At 39.6% G+C, this 20,561-nt stretch overlaps 1 protein-coding gene across 1 annotated transcript in view; it reads left to right on the forward strand.

Moving 5' to 3' along the window:
• The window catches only part of DPYD (dihydropyrimidine dehydrogenase), a 646,991-nt gene that overhangs the window by 558,575 nt on the left and 67,855 nt on the right, over positions 1–20,561 (forward strand). The window contains exon 20 of the mRNA XM_025193285.1: positions 11,900–12,079. Coding sequence (XP_025049070.1) covers positions 11,900–12,079 — 180 coding nt within the window. The remainder of the gene's footprint in view (positions 1–11,899; positions 12,080–20,561) is intronic.

Consider the following 20,561-nt stretch of genomic DNA (forward strand, 5'->3'; position numbering starts at 1 on the left):
TTCCAAGGGAAGTGGTGCTGGCTCCTACCCTGGGGGTCTTTAAGAAGAGGCTTGATGCCTACCTGGCTGGGGTCATTTGAGCCCAGTTTCCCTCCTGCCCAGGCAGGGGGTCGGACTTGAAGATCTACAAGGTCCCTTCCGACCCTACTTCTATGATTCTATGATCTGTAACTACATGGCACCTTTAGCAATGCTGCCCAACAACTAGGCCAACTGAAGGAATTCATTTCCGCCCACAGTATCTTCCTGTTAGTTGGTGCAGGATAGAATAGATAGCATTTATAAATAAAGTGAAATATAAAGGATTATTCAATACATATGTGATAAATTTAAAGACAGGTATAGAAACTACAGATTTGCTTGGCCTATTTAGACAATGGCTAAATACAGATAGTCAAAAAGCCTGAGGCTGAATCATTTCAATTTTTGCAGATTAGTCTAAGCTGCATAGACTGAACCAATAAGCAAATGAACAGACATTCAGTTTTTATTCAGGAAATGCAGCCACATGTATTCATGTCTCAGGCTAGAAGTCAGAAGGTGCTAGAGCACATGTCCCTGCTTGGCGGGAGCAGACAGTTTGGGCCAAGGCTAGCCTGCCTACCCTGCAATGGGGGTTTGGGGAGAAGGTTCACAGCATCCTGGGATGCTGAGGGTCTGTGCATTAACTTAAAACTGGAGGAGATCTGGGACAGAAGTTCAGCAAACTGGTTTAACCTAAATTAGTTGTGTGATACTGTATCCATCCAGGTTTCTCTTAAACTGGTTTTGGCCATTTTGAAAGCAGTTTATATGCACTGAACCCCTGTTGTGTTCCAGATTTGATCTGATTTCCGATCACTTATCCTGGTTTATGTGTAATTTCTGTCCCTAGTCAGTGGGATTTAGCTTGTCTGCCTTCATATATCTTCTTCAGATTATGCAGATCTCATAATACAGTAATACAGGTTGTTGTGAGTGACTGAATATGGAGTTATTTCTCATGAGTCTTCACCCATGTACCTGAGGAAAAAAAGGCTTGTATGCCCAAGCATACAAATACATGAGCCCTCTGTCACTGATGGTTAAGTTACTGTGAATGAAAAGAATGAGAAAAGCTGCGTACAGGCGATTACTCCAGGTGCATTGTGAATCCTCATTTGCTTTTGTGGTAACTTGTGCCTACACATGTGCTGTAAGTCAGGAGTATCAAAGTAGGAGACCATAAGGAGTCTCACGAACCAGATCTGAACCCACCTCTGGTGGTGGGATGAGCAACAGGAGCTGCACAAGGGCTAATATAGCCATTGCTTGCTCTCTAGCCATCAAGACAGTGGGGCTCCATACCCTGGATTTCAGTGGTGGGCCCCACCCCAGTTCACCCCATCCCCAAATTCCCAGCCTCTATTGAAGCCCCAAAGGCCAGGTGAAATGGCTCTGCAAGCCATATTTTTGACACGTGTATCCTAACTACATCAACAGAGTGCCTGCCCTCCCATTTGTATGAATGGAGTCCGAGGGTTTTAAAAAAAATTATTGGAAAAAAAAGGGACGTAGAATAAACTCAGGAAAACCAGCAGTTAATAAATCTACAATATTAAGTAAGACAAACATCCTGTAAGGTTCCTTGCCAGTAGTTTTAACCCCACTTCTCTCCTCTTAGTTAATGAGTCAGTGCACTCTTCTCCCCTCCATCTTGTCTTGGATTATCTGATGCAAAAGCCTCCAGCTTGTAATGTTAGTTGGCATGACCTCCAACCCCAAGCAGATTTGTTGCTTTCTCTTGTCTCTTTGCTAACCAATAGCAATAATAGTGTTCTATTACCTCCGAAGCCTAGTATTCCCTTAACTAGCATGTCACATACAGAAATGTAAATGAGGTCTGATCTATTCAGTCCTTTCCCTTTGCTCACTAGCTAGTTCTGACAAAAAACTCCATCCCCTCTTGAGTGGTCAGATAGCTGCAGACTACTCTTCTCCCTTACCCCCATCAAGAGCAGCAATACCCTACCCATTAGACTTCAAGGCCAGGGCTTAAATCAGTAAAGCAGAACAGGGGTAGTGGTTGTAGTTGTGTTGGTCTAAAGACATAGGCATAAAATAATACTAGTTTTTATAAAAATGGAGGTACAGTAGCTAGGCAGACAGCTAGTGGTGAAACAGTTTGTGGATAAAAAGATTGATGGGTATAAATTTGTATAACAAATGCAAATCACAGAGCTTTACAGTTCTGCCATATTAGTTTCCATTTGTTATAGCTGTGCAACATCAAAGCAATGATGTCCCTATATTTAGTGGTAATATAACGGACTACTAAAATAAATCAAAGTGAGAGTTTCTAAGTGAAGGTGCTTTTGGATAGATGTGATATCTTTTATTAGACCGACAAAATACTTGGAAAATTGTTCTTTGCAAGCTTTCGGGCACAAACACCCTTCTTCAGGCATAAAGAGAGTCTCTCCATCTGTTCCTGAAGAAGGGTGTTTGTACCCGAAAGCTTGCAAAGAACACTTTTTCCAAGTATTTAGCTGGTCTAATAAAAACAGAACAGGTATTTTTAGTTGCCAATTAGGACATTTCATATAGACTAAACTTTGAGCTCTACAGATTGCTTCCTGAGGTCCTAAATGGACTTTGCACAAACACTTGCCTATATATGTTGAAATGCAAGATTCTAGAAAGGCTTACCAACCCTCTTCCAACCCAGTCCCATGTCTTAATCTTGCTTCCCAAGCCTTATTAAATAGCATCCCATCTGCTAATCTAACTCTCTAGTATCATTTAAGCAGCTAATATGAATAAAGCAAATTATTCCATCTGTATTTTACCCATGTTCAAGTAATTTTTTCTTAGTCATGTATTTGTCCTGTAGAACAGAGTTTGTCAAACTGTTTCAGAATGTGAGCTCACTGTCTCATAGCCCACCACCCATCACTCTCTAAATCATGCAGCATCCCCCAGGCAACTATATAACAATTGCATCTATGCAAAAGTAATTTTAGATAGGTATTTAATATATGTTTACATGTTCCTATTTAATTTATAGCTAGAAATAAATGGAAGTCAGCATAGATTGACCAGCCAGGTCTCTGCAGACCCACCAGCAAGAGCTGCAGAAATCATCATTGGCCTAAAGACAATAGTTGGAGAAAATCTGATTAAAAGGGATTTTGTGTGCTTCCACTCTTCCTGCACCTCCCAGTAATATTTTTCAGTATTACTGGGAGTTGCTGAAGTAATCAAGTGATGCTGAATGTGCTTGTTTTGACTGTTTATGCCTTCTGTGCATCTCTACTTCATTACTAAGGAGCTGCAAAATGAATTGCTTTATCTTCATGTGCATCGAGTGGACAGTCATTTTATTATATAGCCCAGGATGTTCTCTGTAGAGTCAAGGCTTCTGCTATTAGTACTTAGAATACATTTTTAAACTCGAATGTAAGAAATTCACTAAGCTAAAATCATACTTTTGCCCACCATGATTGAATTAGTTTTCTTAAGGATGTCAAGTTACATGTGTAGGTAAAAAGGCTTTGATAGGTTCCTTTGTGAAGTACCTTGAATTCTTTTATGTAGTTCACCTTTTCTTCAATATAGTCTAAATCAATAGAATCTAGTCAAAAGAAAAAAAAGTGACCTCAACTGGACATTGAGAGAAAGTCTAGAATTGTTCATAAATACCTATATACAGAAAGCTAGATGTATGGATTTAACACTTCTCGAATGAATTTATAATGAAAATAATGAAAAATAGTTTTAGAACTAGATACAGATTATAATACAAATGAAAATAAATTAAGTAATTCCTATGCTTACCTTTCGGACATATCAATGAGGAACACTTCAAAGCAAACTCAGCCAAATTAAAAGTAAAACTGTTTATCCACTGTAGAAGCTTTAATGGTATCTGAGAAGAGTTGTTCTTGTTTATCCTATTGCGATAGTAAGAAAATTAGAAAGTATTAAGTCAAAGATTGATTTCCTAATAGGATGGCATTTTGAGACTTATTTTACTTAGAAATCTTGTGCAGTTTAGTAGAAAAGCTGAAATAAGTCTCCTACTTTTGGAGGAAGCAAGATGGCATTCTGCTAAATGTTAGAATTTTATTACTTGAAGTTTAAAAGAAAGCAAGCAAGCAAGCAGGCAGAGAGACCTAAGAATATAAAAGCATTTGAGATCTCAGAAGGAGTTTAAATCAATGCACTGCCACAGTTACAGCACAGATGAAAGAGCCTGCTGTCTCAATTGCCAGGAAACTACTTAGAAACTCTCACTTTGATTTCTTTTAGTAGTCCGTTACATTACCACTAACTGCAATATATAGGGACATCACTGCTTTGATGTTGTACAGCTACAACAAATGGAAACTAATATGGTAGAACAGTAAAGCTTTGTGATTTGCGTTTGTATATACAAATATATACCCATCAATCTTCTTATTTGCAGACTGTTTCACTGCTACCAGTCTGCCTAGCTACTGTACCTCTATTTTTATAAAAACTAATATTATTTTATGCCTATATTTGAAAGAGAGAAACACATTTTGAATGGGAGAAAAACTAAAAATTGCCCTAAAATTTACTACTAAACCATAAATGCTATGAATTCAGTAATAATGCAGAGTTACAATAGTGATTTAAGGCAGGTTAAATAGGTGCACTCATACTTTACAAGACTGAACTTGATACAGTCAAGAACATTGCCTTGCTGATGCCAAACACAGAGGCATTTTTTGTTTTTACAGCTCCAATCTCACTAAGAATATTTACACCTCTTGAAAAATGAAAATGCAGTAGAACACAGAGGACAGGTTCTCTGATCTTCTCCAGACTTCTGTGCTGCTCCACTCATGTAAACGTCTACAGACTGGCTGCAACCCCCTCACTGGGAATAGTTTCAGGAAGGTTCCAGCTGGTGCAGAAACTGCATGTTTGTTTCCTACATCACCAACAGCTCCTCCCAACACCCTGAGTATAAAAGGCAAAGTGTAAAGTTGAAGGAGTGTGAAACTAGAGTACACTGTTGCTGATATCACATTAGCTTCTTCTCTTGACCTTGCTGAGGCTACTTCTTATGATTTAGAGTCTATGGTGGTGGAAAAGGCAAGGAAAAAAGTGAGCAAGTTAGGGACAGGCAAGAAATGTACATTTGCCCATCCAAATCTGCAAAAATGCATTTCTAAATAATCCCCTTTTCTTCCACATCTTCCAAGATGGTAATCACAGGCATTGCATGTCTTCAAAGTGGAATGGGTCAGCTTGTGAACTGCTGGGGAGTTGGTGTCTGGGTATCTGACAATATGGAAGCTTAGTGGTTCTGTTCAGGTCCCCTTTGATCTATGTCTCTAGGCAGGCCCTTACAGCTTTTTATGCACAGACCATAACAAATCAGGAGACAGTGCTGTGTCAGGATGTCTACCAATGCTCTCAAAAGCAGTAACGTTTCACAAATTCCTGAAGTTCTGCTCAGACAAAACTCATAACTGAACCCAGTGGGAGATTTGCCATAGTAAAGAGTTCAGGAACTGGCCCTACTGTGGTTTATAATAATTATAAAAGCCCAGCAGGCTATTTGAAAAGTTGTATTATTATTGATATAGTAATACATGCCATTGATATTCATAGCATTTTTTTAAATATGAAATGTGAATGAAAAGATTATAAATAGACATGAGTTATTAAAAACAAACATGTATGAAGCTATAAAAAGGACTCTGCTGACAAATTTATTCTAGCTCAACCGCTGAGGACTGTAATGTTTCCAGGTCCCTTTGCCAAGGCTATATTGAAGATTCCTACCTGTTTATCCATATATTAGATTATTTTTTGTACTATACATAATTAGGAATGCAAGTTGCTTTCATTCTTGCAAATTCACAGGGCAATGTTACTTATAGCTTTATCCAGTGATGTATTCCATATGCTTATTTTTCTTTGAAATATATGGAAGTGCATTTCATTTAATAGCAGCTATGCATGCATTCTGCATCTCAGGATCATTTACTTAGGAAAGTATTTATAGGTAGTACTGGGCATGACTACATGAGATGTTACTGCGCAATAGTTACTGCCCATTTATTTAGTACTTGTATAAGCAAGTAACTGGAGTTACTGCACAGTAGCACTGCCAAACATCTTTTAAGTAACGCTACTGCACAGTAGCCTAATAATACCATGCAGTAGCATATTAACACAGTCCATCCTGAGATATGCTACTGTGCAATATTATTTGGCTATTGCACGGTTAGCTTCTCATTATATGTGCCCACTGAGTACTCAGAGATGTGTGTGTCTTCATACGATTCTAGCATGCTCTCATAGACTGCATCCACGTGAGCGTAGATGTTTGGTTCCCCAGGGAAAATAGTAGCAGGACATCTTGTGCCACCACCAGTTGTCGCCGGGGAACACCTGTGACACATGCCCTAGGGCATGTGGCAGGTTACCCCAGGTGGGGTAGTGGAGCCTGGGGCCAGCACTGGCCTGGTCCCAGCAGACTTACCTGAGGTCCTGGGGGCCTCCTGGGGCTGCAGCAGGGACAATCTTGCTGCACAGAGCCTGACCAGCAGCTGGAGTATGGCTCTGGCCAGCCAGGCACTGCCTGTTCATGCACCATCCCCCCTGCATGGGTTTTTTGACCTTTGGATATCCAGGGGTCAAGGGCCCCCCCTTACTCCCTTGCAGCATGGAGAACAGATGAATGCGTGGTATGTGATACTGCAGACGTGTCTGTTGTGCTACATACTGCATAGTCATGCTTGTCTGGACAGAGCTTAATTTCCATGTTGGGGTGTCAGTCTGCCTGCCTCCTTTATAATGCAAGGGGGGCATACAAGAGTAGAACAAGAGCACTGATACTGGTAGGAGGAGGAAAGGAAATGGGGACTCTTGTTGCACAAAGGAAACGGTTGAGTCCCTGAAAGGAACATTGCTTGTGTTGCCTAAGCAGCTGCATAGTCTACCAGTAAAAAAAGGGCCGATGGTCTTGGTCTGGGCAGAAAAATGAGGTGACCAATCTTAATGTGGTTACCTTTTAATCAGGAGAAAATGTAAATTTCTGTTAATTAGGGATGTTTTGTTGTCCAGATAGATTAATTTGGGATTAAAAGCCTGGCCATAAAGTTAGAGATGAATCCCCAAATCCTGGGGCATTGTGGAGCTTTATATGTGTATTGTAGATTGTTCATAGAGAAAACAGATTATACCCCATTTTACTAACATATAAGCTTGCATTTTAATTAAATGTTCCTGGTGGAAGCACATACCGGTTTTAATGTTAAAGGTTAATGCAGGCATGTATTGGTATAATAGACTCTGTTAGATTATGTAACAGTGCAACTATGCTCTTGTTTAGAGGTTTGCTTTGGGATATTTAGTAAAGTGCAAATCCATAATTGTGGTTAATAATGGCTTTGTGGAAGAGAACGGAATATAGAACAGATTTTTTTCATTTTTGATTTCTTGCTACGCTGCTAGCCACCCTACCAGCCAATGGCAACAGTCATTGAACTGTAAGTGATGTTCTTTTTTATGTCTCTGCATATGGAAAGACATTTAAGATGCATATATGGTATTAAACAGGAGGTGATAGTAAACAGAAGATCTGCATTTTCCCATCTATGATATTCTTGTACCTTAGTCTTCTTCCCCTTTCTCCAGTCAAATAAAATACCACCAGATAAGCTGGCATTTTGGTATTTTATTTGTGACTCAGATCTGCAAGGAGCTAAATAAACTTCTGCTTCCAATGAAATCTGTGGGAAACATTGTTTAGCCCCATATAGAAGACAAGAAGCATTTTGCAAGATAAGAGTACTGCTTTATAGATGGTGTTGTAACATAGAAATAAAAATATGGCCATATAAAAGGTGTGTCCTAAGACAGGGGTTCTCCACCCCACAACCCACAGGCCAGAGCCAGATGCTGGTGCCATGTCATTTGGCCAATGGGGCTCTTCATGAGTCCATGGGGAGCCTCATTGGCCATGGCCCTTCATGTAAGATCGGGTGTGTAGAGCAACACAGGGCCCAATCATAGCACATGAGGATCTGCCAAAGGTGTGTGGGATCTGATCCAGCCCGCAGACTGATTCCTTGTCACTCAACTATCCTGCAGGGCCAAAAGGTTGAGCATCATTATCCTAAGAGAATTTTGTTCTTATAATACTTTAGGGCCATCCAAAAACACTGTAGAATGAGTTATGTTTGCCATGTGTGGGTGTTTGATCTTCAATAAAAACCTCTTTTTATTCCAAGAAAGGCCCAAAAACACAAGCACTTACTTCTACATACAAGGAAGTCAGTAGTGCTACACTTGTCAGTAATTATCTGCAAAATTGGGCCCACTGTTCCCAAAGACTTGATTCAGCAGGGTGCTTAAACACTCGAGAATCAAGCACATATTTACATTCTTTGCTAAGTCTGGTCCTAAGTTTTGCTATTTCTGATGGCATTTTTCTTTCATAGAGTGACTTAATTTCTTGTAAAGGCCCTATTGTGCCTTCAGGTGCTCCAGTGGTTCCCACTAATGACAAGAGGAGGAATGCGCCCCTGGAATTTGCCCCTTAGGATTCTTAGTATGATAGCATCCCTTATACATTTTTATATTAGTTTAGTTCAGAACACAGCACTGTAATATGCAAAATGATAAAAGCGTATTTATTTATAAGGTTATTACATGCATCCTCCAGTGTATCTCATGTGTATACATCTTGTCAAAATATTTCAGGATTCCGACAACAGAATCTGAACCTGTTTTAAGTGACATGACATGGCTTTTAACTGTGTTTTCTTACCATTCTAATATTTTTTAAGAATAGCTAATAAAAGTGTTACACACACACTAAAAAAATAGAACTCCTTAATGAACAAAGAGGTTTAAATAAAGCATTGGTTGAGTTTTACAGTTAAATAACCTGTGGAGGAAATTATTATGATGTTCTCTATAATTGCTCTGAAAAAGTCTCTAAGTCTGTGGAAAGCATAACAGACCTAATTAATGCTCACACTGTTTCTCCAGAGAAACAGATTTTGTGTAATGTAAATGGGCTTCATAGGAAATGTTCTTGTGCATATTTTAGTTATTCCTTATTTCTTTTTCCTGCAAAGCTGTAGCGTACAGTATTTTACAGTGTAAAATGTACCTTTCATCTAAACTGTGTGACCATGAGCAAAATCTTGATATTTTTAGCTAGATCTCTTTTTTTAAAAACTAATTATATCAATTATGATCTAGTGAACCCGATAGTTGAATTTTAGATGCTTGTGCTTATTTCTGTATTTTTTTAAATGGATAACCAGAATATTGTATTGTTTCTTATATTAAAGTACATGCATTTGTCTTAGGTAGGAATGCTACTGCTTTTTGCTGTCCACATATTAATGAAAACTATATTGGTCATTGAAAATGATATAGCTTGGTGTCCATCCAATAGTACCTCTTTCTCCTGCATAAATTTCAGCTGACATTTATACCTCCTGAGCACATCTACACAGACAATTAACTGTGCAGTAGTGTAATTTACCATGCAGTAAGCATGTGTGTCTACACATGCACATGCTTACTCTGCAGTAAATCTCACTAATCATGAGTAAATTTGCTACCTACAAACACAAGTAGCAAATTTACTCTCGATTAGTAATGGTGCAGTAGTGCTCGTGTAGATGCCTGGCTGAGAGAAAATCTGCTCCCAGTCAGCCATCCACCAGGGTGCGGTAGATTGCTCCCTGCCCCTGGAAACTGCCTGCTGCTGGGGTGGGCTCTGCTACAGGAGCCCAGGTGGAGAATGTGTCCCCCTGCTCCAGCAGTGGGGAGCTCCAAGCCTCCCACTCCGAGATTGCAATCTGGGAGCAGGGGGCTGCAAGATCCTTATCTCCCAGCACCAGCTACACAACGGCAGGGTTGGCACTGGGAGACCCTTATCTCCTAGCGCCGGCCCTTTGACCAGGGAGCTGGGTACCCACGCCCCCCGAGCCCCTCCCATCCACACACAGCCCTCCTTTAGTCCCCCCACACAAGCACAGCCCTCCCCAACAAGCACATCCCTCCACCACACCCACAATCCTCCCTCCCCCCACAGTCCCTACTAACCCCCAACAGCACCTGGGTCCTGATCCTTGCTGAGCTTTTGCTTGCTCCAGCATGCTAGGGGTACGTACCCTGCATGCTGGGGCAGCAGAAGCACGTAGAGATGCTCTGGCCAGAAACCAGAGCATCTCTCTGGAGGACCGGCTTCCCAGTTACCTCAGAGCATGGTATGGAACCGTGCCCTGCCACGTTTTTTCCCCCCGGGGTATTTTTTTGATACCTGGATATCCAGGTATCAAATTTTGAGCCCATGCCACAAATATGCAGTGTGAGGAACATTTTTTCTTTTGCAGTGTGCCTCTTTGAGCATCTCAAACTGGTTTCGGATGCTGCAAGAGGCACATGCACGTTCATCTGGACATGCCCTATAGGTCCAAAGCAGAAGGCAAATAAAAGGAAACTAATTATTAGACACTCACTTTTCTATCCCTTGTCACTGTCAAATAGTAGGGACCATAGGGCAGAGCAGGGTGCATTCTTTCAGGAGAAAAACTCTTTTAGGACCACTTTTTAAGGGCTATTTAGTTTGATGAAACACAACTGGGATTTTCCCAGATTATTTTAATGCTCAGCATAGATCACTGTTGTTGACACCAGATAATACTTATTGCCATATTTGCTGTTTGGGGTAAATGTTTCATAGATGAGATTGAGTTACCCTTGCAGTACCCACTAATCCCGTTAATAGTGGTGCCCATCAGACAGCTAGGTCACTGGTGAGTGAGTCAGGGCTTGGACCCTGAGCCCTGGAAGATTATCCAGAGAACAGTTGGGGGGTGGGGGTAGGAGGTGGACATATGCCATCACCCAATTTGAGGTGGCTTTTTTGGCCTCTAGGGGCACATCCAAATGAATGTGGCCATGCAGTTTGTGGCACTGCAAACGCATCTGAAGTGCCACGTACCACACAGTAAGGTGTTCTCCATGCTGCAAGGGCACACTGACCATGCTTGCATGTTTGTTTGTTTTTTCTGTGGGGTATCCAGGGGTCAAAAAATCCGCCGAAAACAGAAATGGACCAGTGCACTCATGGGCAGCTCACGCTGCTGAAAAGTGGAACCAGGTAGCCCAGAGCTGTACTGTGGCTGCCAGCCAGGCTCCGCCCAGCAGGATTGCTGCTGCTGCAACCCTGGGAGGACCCCAGGGAAAGCTGCTGGGACCAGCCCAGTGCTTCCCTACCACCCCTGGGGTAACTTGCCATGCACCAAAGGGCATGTGACACAGGCCTTCCTCAGGGACAAGTAGCTGCGGTGCAAGGTGCAACCCTAATAATTGTCCCTGGGGAACCAAATCTCTGCATTCATCTGTATGCAGCCCTAGAGCCTTAAAGTGGCTTGACAGCTACAATCTGGTCATTTAAAAAAAACAAAAAAGAATAGGTGCTGATGGTAAGGATCTCCTTCTTCTGTATTCTGCTTCCTCTCATGTTATGTTTAGGCCGCAGGCTCTTCGAGGCAGAGGTCATCTCATTGTTACCTGTTTGGACAGTGCCTAATGCAATGAGTCACACTGCATGCAGGCATCATAGCAAAACAGATAATATCAAAAAAGAGTCCTGAGAGCTGCAGTACAGTACACATAAATGTCCTCATATACTGCAAAGTGTTCTGTTCCTGGTTAGCCTGAGATCTTTGTTTTAAGGTCATCTGCTATTTATTTGAGTGGATCTAACTGATTTGGAATGAGATTCCATGTTCCTAATGTGGACTGCCAGACCACAGTCTCCCAGGAACCAAGTAACTAGATCTGAACATCAGGAAATACTGGCAGTAGTTGTTAAGTTCACATGCACTGTAGGATATGTATTGCTGATTGCTGGTTGTATGTATTGTAGGTGTGCAGTGCAATTCAGAATCAAGATTTCACTGTAATTGAAGACTACTGCACAGGATTGAGAGCCCTACTTTATCTGAAAAGTATTGAGGAACTTGAAGATTGGGATGGACAGAGCCCTACAACCATGTGCCACCAAAAAGGAAAACCAGTACCCCAAATTGCTGATCTGATGGGAAAGGTATGCTGTTACAATATACTTCCTATTTAATGAAATTAGCTTTTGGTTGTATCTTACCATGGGTAGTCAGTATGTCTTCTAGACATTACTAAATATCAGCAGGCAGCTTGAAAAATACTATTGGTAATGACCTGACATCATCCAGATGACCATCTATATGATGTCAGCACTTTGTTGACAGGTGCATGGCTTAAGTTTTAAATATACAACATACAAATGAAACGTATTTGAAATAGGTACAGTTTGCATTCTTAATACTGGTTCTGAATTAATGACTTGTTTATACTGATATATCTCACATTGGTTTTGTACACTGAAATAATTTCCACTGGAAACAAAATGAACAGACAAGGATCTATCCTGAGGTAATTTTATGAAGTACCTTGCAAATAAGTGGCAGGGCATAGATAAGAGCCTATCAAAAGGAGGGAAAGTTTAGTTTAATGTAAGTCATGGTCCCCTTCCTAAAACATATGAGCATATTTTAACCCAGAGCTGCTCAACTTATTTGACCCTGTGGGGTAGATCTGGACTACAGGGCTTCTTATTGGCTGGACAGCCCCACCTCCAGTGGCAGTTGTATATGTTGCTTGCTCCCTCTTTTCCCGTTAGTCACCAGTGACAACTGGAGACCTCAAATTCAGAGGTGAGCTACGGTGTTGAGCAGTAAGTATCCAGGGGTAAGTGTTCACCCCCTGGGTTCCAGAGTCCCAACAGAAAGCCCCATGGGCTGCAATTTAAGCTCTCATGAGCCATGTGCATCAGGCCACCAGTTGGACAGCCCTCTTTTAACCATTCTAATTTCCTGCTATTGCAGGGTATTGGCCTGTGCCCTCATCTCTCCTGTTCTTGGCCAATGGCAGTCTTAAGGAAATGTTGTAGGGCATTTTGTGTTAAATTTATCTCACAACAGCAGCATGCCCTGTTGAGGACATCTCCTGCAAAGCTGAGAGCAGTCATTGGGGTGAGCCTGAAGCAGCCTCACTGGTAAACTTCTAGGCCTGGAGTGCATCAGTGGACTTGGAAGGGTAGGGCATGAGTGGGGCATGGTCAGCCCCTTCTTCCCTAGGACCAGCCTTTGCAGCAGTATGGACAAGCCCTTTGTGGCATGTGAGTAAACAATCTTGGGGACACTTTTGGAAAAAGGATTGCTTGTGAATAACAGAGATCTGGAGATGATGTCCTGGGAAGGTCTTTCTAGTCCTTTGTTCCTATGGCAGAGCAGGGACTTGAATCTTGGTCACCTTGTTTGTCTGTCTCCTGTGCTGTTGTTCTACCTGTGTTTCCATCCTTTCTTTCTGCTATAGTAGCCCCCAGTTGCCACAGTACTCCCAAGGCACTTTGCTATACTTGGGAAGGAGATGGGTTTGGCCAGCCCAAAGGCTGCTCTTCCCTGCACCACAGCATCTGCAGATCTGTGCTCAGAACCAGGGAGGCATAACTGGCTCTCAAGCAGCACCCTCCTTCCTACTGCACCAAGCAGAATCCCTGCACAGCAGAGAGAGCGTTCCTTTGTTTCTGGTTACTAGAGGGGATCACTTTGAAGAGTGGTTTCAGTTATACATCATGCCTATTGATTATCCTTCTAAAAATCTAATATAACACTGTTGAAAGTGTTGTAAAAAGTAAAGAATTACAAAAGAATAGGATTTGGAGTGTCAAATGCCTCCAAATCTCTGCTTATCATTGCTGATGACTGGAGTTCTTTTCAGCAGGAGATAAGAGATTTTTTTTGTTCTCTGTGGAGCTCAGAAAATTATAACATTACCTTTCTATTGAAAAGACAATCCTGTTCCTAAAGCTCTGAGTAACACTGTGCATTAAAAAAAATAAATTCTAACCAGCGTACTTTTCAGTTATATACTTTATCTGATTAAACTTTGGACTAAAAGGTTTTGTCGTAACTTTCTTTCTCTATCACCTATTTTCAGAGAAATATACACTGCATTTACATTTTGTATAATACAGCGATTTTTAACTATTCTTCTGTAAAACAACATTCAGTATTCTTTGTATTACCTCTGTATTATACTAAATAGACAGCCATTGTCAGAAGACATTTCTCATGTCCTTCTGAATGAGGAAAAAAATTACAATTCTTAGTCTTTTCAGCTTGTCACTACATCAATAATTAACTTTAAAAAGGTAGTATGAAAAGATGCTTTAAGGAAGCATTTAATAATTCAAAGGAATCTTAACTTGAAATGGGTCACATGAAAAAGGAATGAAAAACAAAGCCCTGTGTAATCTAGTTTGGCTGGCTCTGTTAGACATTTAAAAGGAACAAGAGATGCAGGATATAACTGATTTTGTATTTGATTGCCCTTAATACAGAATTATATCATTGGATCACTGCTACCAGATGACAAAATGTAAAGTTTATCCAGGCTGAACCATTGAAAAGATAATTGTATATTTCAGCCTGAAGTTCAGGGTGACTGTACATCCAGTAATGAACAAATAAGGAGAAAAGGAAGAAAAATAATGCAGCATGGGTATAAGGGAAATACTATGATAAATGACTCTACTAGAGGCAATCAAACATAAAGGCTGATATCATTAATATTTATAAAATCATAATTAGCAAGACTGAGCCTAAGCAGTGTTATTAGTGTAACTAATTATGTTATCATAAACTAAGTTTGTAGTATTATAGGAATTGGTGTTCTTACCTTCATAAATTATTATCAATATTGGATTTCACATACTACACCTAGCAAAATTCTCTAACCACTATGGTTTCATATATATTCAAATCCAGGGAGCTTCCTAGTTAACATGTTTTGTATTAAGATACAGCATGTTCACCAGATTCTGCCTCTGAAACAAATCCTTCACTGCATCTATATATGAACTGTACCTGAGAAAGAGATGGTGACTAAAAGATATGTCCAGTACATTCTAAGTACAAAGCTATGGACAGATACTATGTTAGTAAAATGTGGATAGCCAAAATCCTTCATTCTGTTCAGAACCCTATAAGAAAGCTAAACAGGAAACATGGCCTCAGTATCCAAAATAATCAATGTCAGTGTGTCAGATTGATAATATAATACGTTTAAAAATGTAAAAATCTGATTCTTCTCCATGTAGGTAGTAAAAACCAATTCTGCTGAATTCAATGAGAACAGGGTCTCTACCCTCAAGTATGTGAGGTGGAGACTATCAAGAGATGACTTAGAAACAGGTATCATTTGCAACAAACCAAGTTTCAGTTGACTTTAGGATGTGTACCAGATGCTGTATAAAGCAGGACAGGTGGTGAATGTTTTAGTTAGGATACATTTTACAAGTGGCAGAATTTTTCTTTCTTTTGTGCAGGTGCCAGCCGGTTCTTGGCTAGGTAGGTTCACTTCAGTACACTGTAACAGAGTACTTTTAAAGATGTTATCATCCTTATATGTAATCATTCCTGTGTTTATCATTTCGTTTCCTTCATTGGGTTCGGGCTCACTTAAACAGACCGTCTTACTGGTAGATTCTTTTAGTGCTAGATTACCTGATTTAAAGAACAAGGCCAATATCTTCTTTAAAAGATGTTCTTGAGACTGAATTGAAGCTGCTTTGAGATGCAGCCCCTGGGGACACTGTTAAAAACTGTATGTTTCTCACTCCCAGAAGCTACATTTGTTACATTATTTCTACATTCCAAAGAATACCGAAAATACTGTGATAAATAGAAGTAAACATTTTAATAAAGTGTACCTTGAAGCTGTTTTTAAGGCAACCTTGTATCTGCTTTTTGGTTCAGAAAAGAGAATTCTCATTGTTTACCTCAATTTATGCTTCTTATCTTAATAAACCCAATTCTGATTTATTGTTCTAAAAAGGTTATAAGCTTCATAGCATTAGAAGGAAGTTTTAAATCTTCATTTCTGTCTTGGCTTTTTATTATCCCAGCCCATATTTCCAGCCGTCTGAAGGCTTGCTACAGACCCAAGATTATCCTCCTTAAATCAACTTATATATTTCAGAAGAGCTTTTCAAGAATATTTGGGATCTTTACTATTAGGCTTCTTTCTTGTAGCAAACACTATTGAAGGAGTAGCATTTGCCAGCAGCATCTATATACTGCAGTTATTTCCTGTTGTAGGTGCTAGGAACATTATGATTTCCTGTGGTTCTTGGGTGATAAGTTTCGCTAAATGTTAACTTTTTCTTAAGAGCAAGCACTTCATTCACAACTTCTTATAAGATGATACTATGCCATCCAGCCACAGCTTCTTTCTTGTAAAAACAGCTTTCCCCAGAGCCACTGCAAAGAAAGTGCTGGCATAGTTCCCGTACCAAAGTGGAAGAGAGGAACAAAGCCAGACCTCTACTTCTAGTCTTTTAACCCCACTCTTTCTCTGATGGGTCACTTATTACATCTTTTCTTCAGTGAAGGGATGAGTTTTTTTGAGGTGCTGACACCTCACCCCTCTATCAGTTTTCCATTAAATGCAAGAAAACACTTGTTAACTCATCGTAGCTATAATCTCATCTTGAAAATATAGACACTAAGATGAGAGAAAGGGGCAGTAATGATGATGACATTGCAGAGCTTGTTCACTGAATTCCTCAAGGAAAAGCCTTTTTAAAAACACACCTAACTCCACGTGAATTTTGAATTGTGATCAGGTCCATGACCCACTAAGGCTGATGGATAAGATGAGCAGTGTTTTCTCACAACGTAAAGTTATTACTATGGCTATAAGAGAGAGTGAGACTATAAATACATATCTGTATAATCCAAAATTAACTGAATTGTGTTTTGAAACTAAAGTTCCTGAGTTTTTCAAGAAAGTGTAGGAACTGGAGAGCTAAAAAGTATATTTTCACAGGATATCTAGGCAAGGTACAGTATTCCCCATGGGTGCAATTTAAACTTGTATGAGTAGTCACTGTCTCATCCTGTCTGTTTCTTCCAGGAATCTTTCATTAGTTGTGTACAGATCTTACTCCAGAGACCTGAAGTAATTATGTCCAAGAAACACACTGGTGTCAGCTTGTGGTAACAGAAGTGTTATAGAATGCGTCTTTAGAGTGCTTTCACATTATGTCAAGATAAACTATAAAAATCATACTTAACACGGTGACCTGCATACACGATAAGTAGTTAAAAAAAATAAGACAGTGTATTAAACTGGTAGGTATGGACTTTGAAAGATATAATAAATACTCAAGGGCATATTAGCAGCTCTATGTCAGCACTCAGAAACTTTGCATAAACCAAAGTTCATTTGATCAAAAAGCATCAGGAAGTGAGAATTTCATTGAAGTATCCATAACAAAATGAATAACATAAGAACATTTTGTTTAATAAATATCCAAAAGGCAAAACAAACTGATTTTCATTCAAAAGACTCCTTATCAATTAGAACTGTGTTCAAATGAAGATTTGAACAAAGTTTATCATAAAAGCATGTCAATAGTAGGTGGTCTCCACTTCTGAGTAGATGAGAGATAATAATGATCCTGGGTATTGAAAACTCTATCTGGTATGTGAACATTATGGAAAATTCTCAGCATCTTAAATTTAAAAAACTATGTATTTTGTTCTGTGCATGCCTGGACCTCCCATTAAAGTTAAGATCTGCTTGTCCCTCAGTTAAAGCCTAGACCCTATGGGCTCTGTCTTTCTATTTGTATGAGCATGATAAATTTTTGCCTTACGACAGTCAAATCAAATATCGAGGGGTGAGAACTACAACATGTATAGATATTGTCCAAATTTTTTCTTTTTATAAAAAAAAAATACTTCAAATACAATACTAATCTCTAACCCTGTTTTAGAAATATTATAATATAGATGCAAAATTCTGGCATTATTGAAGTTAAGGGCACAATTCCTGTTAACTTAAATAGAGTCAGGATTCCTTCACAAATGTTTGGGGACCCTACTATGAGCAGAAGTAAAGCCAGACTGATATGAAAACCTCAGAGCAAATAAAAGCAAAGTGTTTGTTATGAGTGAGTTTCCAAATTAACCATCAAAAGAAGAATCCACATAGATTAGCTTCTGGCTTCCTGTGTTGTATAAGGGCCAGAAGTTCAGTGGAGGCAGGAGTAACACTCTTATCTGACAATGTCTGGGGATACCAGCTGGTAAGAGGCTAGATTAAAAAAAAAAAAAAAGTACATGTTAGTGAAGGAACCTTCCTTCCATAGTCTGATCACCTCTTTCATGGAGGAGTGGAGGAAAAAAGATTGAACTGTGTGCTTTGGGACACATTTTTATGTCGCCCAGTCTTTACATCTAAAATACAGCATGCTCTGCTAGGTAGAACTTAATAAATGTATGCCATTTACTGAGCCAAAAAACCTCACTTTTGTGTCAGGATTCCACATCACAATTTTGAGATTATTGGGCTGGACAGAGGCAATATGCCTAATTGGGCTGGACACAGGCTCCAAAATGTCTAAATGTGACATTTACAGTCAACTGAGAGAAAGGCTCCTTTCCTCTCACTCTTGTCTATACCCACCATCTCCTGCCATGAAACAGGGAGGAATCTCTATGGAGATGGAGATCAGAAATCTGATGGAACTACTGTGGAGCATCAGCTGCAGTTGCCAAGGCCTAAAAGTTTAAAGTAGTCTTTTGCCAACTGGCAACTCTGAACATGTAGGTCTTAGCAGATTTGTTGCCCTTGGTGCATTTCACAAATATGTGCAAGCCAGAAGCAATTATGGGCAATCCCAGGCCTAACCAGTTTGAAAAAACACTACCTCTATAAAATTATTCCCCCCCATTAGGCTATTATGGAAGTTGGTTATGATTATCTACAGCGCTGCTTTTTAGTGAAACTAAAGGTTGTTATATAAAATGCTAAACCTTTTGCTGTAGAAATGGATAAAAACAAAGGAACTAGAATTACTAAAGTGGATTGAAAATAGTTTAATCTTTGTGGGTTTTATATGTATTGTATGCTAAATTTGCTTTAAGCGCTGAGTTTAAAGTTTTGTATTCTCAGCCAGTAAATGTGGCTATTAAAAAACAGTGTATTCATGTTAACACCTTGGCTGGAGTGAGTTTAGTGCATTCACTGCTGGCAGTTGACTTCATGCCAGGAAAATCCAACTCCTGATGCAAAAGGATTAAAAAAAAAAAAAGGGGGAGTCGGGCAGTGCCAAAAATACATAATTCTTTTTTGTACTCTACAGTTTGTTTTACTTAGGAAAACGGCCTGGTCATACCCTGCAGCATGCATTCATTACAGTGATCTTTGACTGGCAGATGCAGAGTAATAGGATGCATATTTTAGTGCTTATTATAATACCCTGTCCAAAAACAACTTGACAAATTTGTGATTTCGACAGTCTCTCATTTTGCTGGCTGCAGTGCTCTGTGATTGCCTAGTCCACGTGGCTTCCAGATTATGCATACCACCAATACTTCTCATTAAAATGGCCACAGTTCACCAGTTTCGGTAGCTTGGAACGAACTTGGAATGAATTATTATACAACAAAGAGGCTGCTGTCATGCAGAACAAAAGACAAGCAAAAGAGAGCTTTGGCTTAATGAGGCTAAGTGAGTGTCTCCCCTGCATCACCAGCTACTTGACGGCCTTTGAGCATGGATTTTTTTTCTCCACAGGCCAAAACCTTTGGTCTATTATTTTGTGTTTATGCACCTTGAGGCTAATATACATTTTAATATGCTGCACATGGAGAAAAAAATCAGCCATTAGATTAGAACATGTGCACTCCCTGTTAAGTTAATGACAGCCGAACATAGAGATAAATTTAGGTTTTCATATTTAATTATAGCACACTGCAGTACGTTTAGCAAGGATAAATTGCACTATTATTATGCTTCATTTTTTTGACATCTTTTCCTATTAACCATGCACACTTACCCCCACTTCCCTCCCCATTGCCACACATAACATTCTCTAATGCTATTAAATTCTTATTCAGTACAGTTTTGTTTGTATTATTTTATTTGTTACTTGGGGTTGGTTTGTGAGTTAGGATATAGCAATTCAAAATATTTCTTATTTTAGGTGCTCTGCCTAAACAGAAAGGATATCGTTGATATGAACTTCTCCCTGCCCCCCCTTTCCCCCCCGCCCGGACCTGCCTGGCTAGTAAATCAGCAGAGCTTTTCATGCCTGCAGTAGTAGCAGTGTTTCTAGGCCTTTAATTTTTCCTGGCTGCAAAATTTACCATACATGATTGCATAATCTTGTCCCTTTCTAAAACAGAAATTTGATTGTAAAAATAAAAAAAAAATGAATAATACATAAAAGCTTTAATTTTCTCTATGGAATTTTATAGCTGGATAATATTAATGTGAACATTGATGAAGTTAGGAAATTTTAAATTATAAAATGTCTCTGTAATAAAGAATTTAGTATTATACCAGCATACAATAGCTAAAACAAAGTTTCTGCTGCTAGGCTAGTTGAACACATGCCATTTAATGAGACTGTACATTTTTAAAGTCTTATTTGCTAGCTTTTCTGTAACAAGAATAACATCAGAATGTAGGGCCAG

The sequence above is a fragment of the Alligator sinensis genome, unplaced genomic scaffold (assembly GCF_000455745.1).
Source record: "Alligator sinensis unplaced genomic scaffold, ASM45574v1 scaffold647_2, whole genome shotgun sequence".
In the NCBI taxonomy this organism is placed as follows: domain Eukaryota; kingdom Metazoa; phylum Chordata; order Crocodylia; family Alligatoridae; genus Alligator; species Alligator sinensis.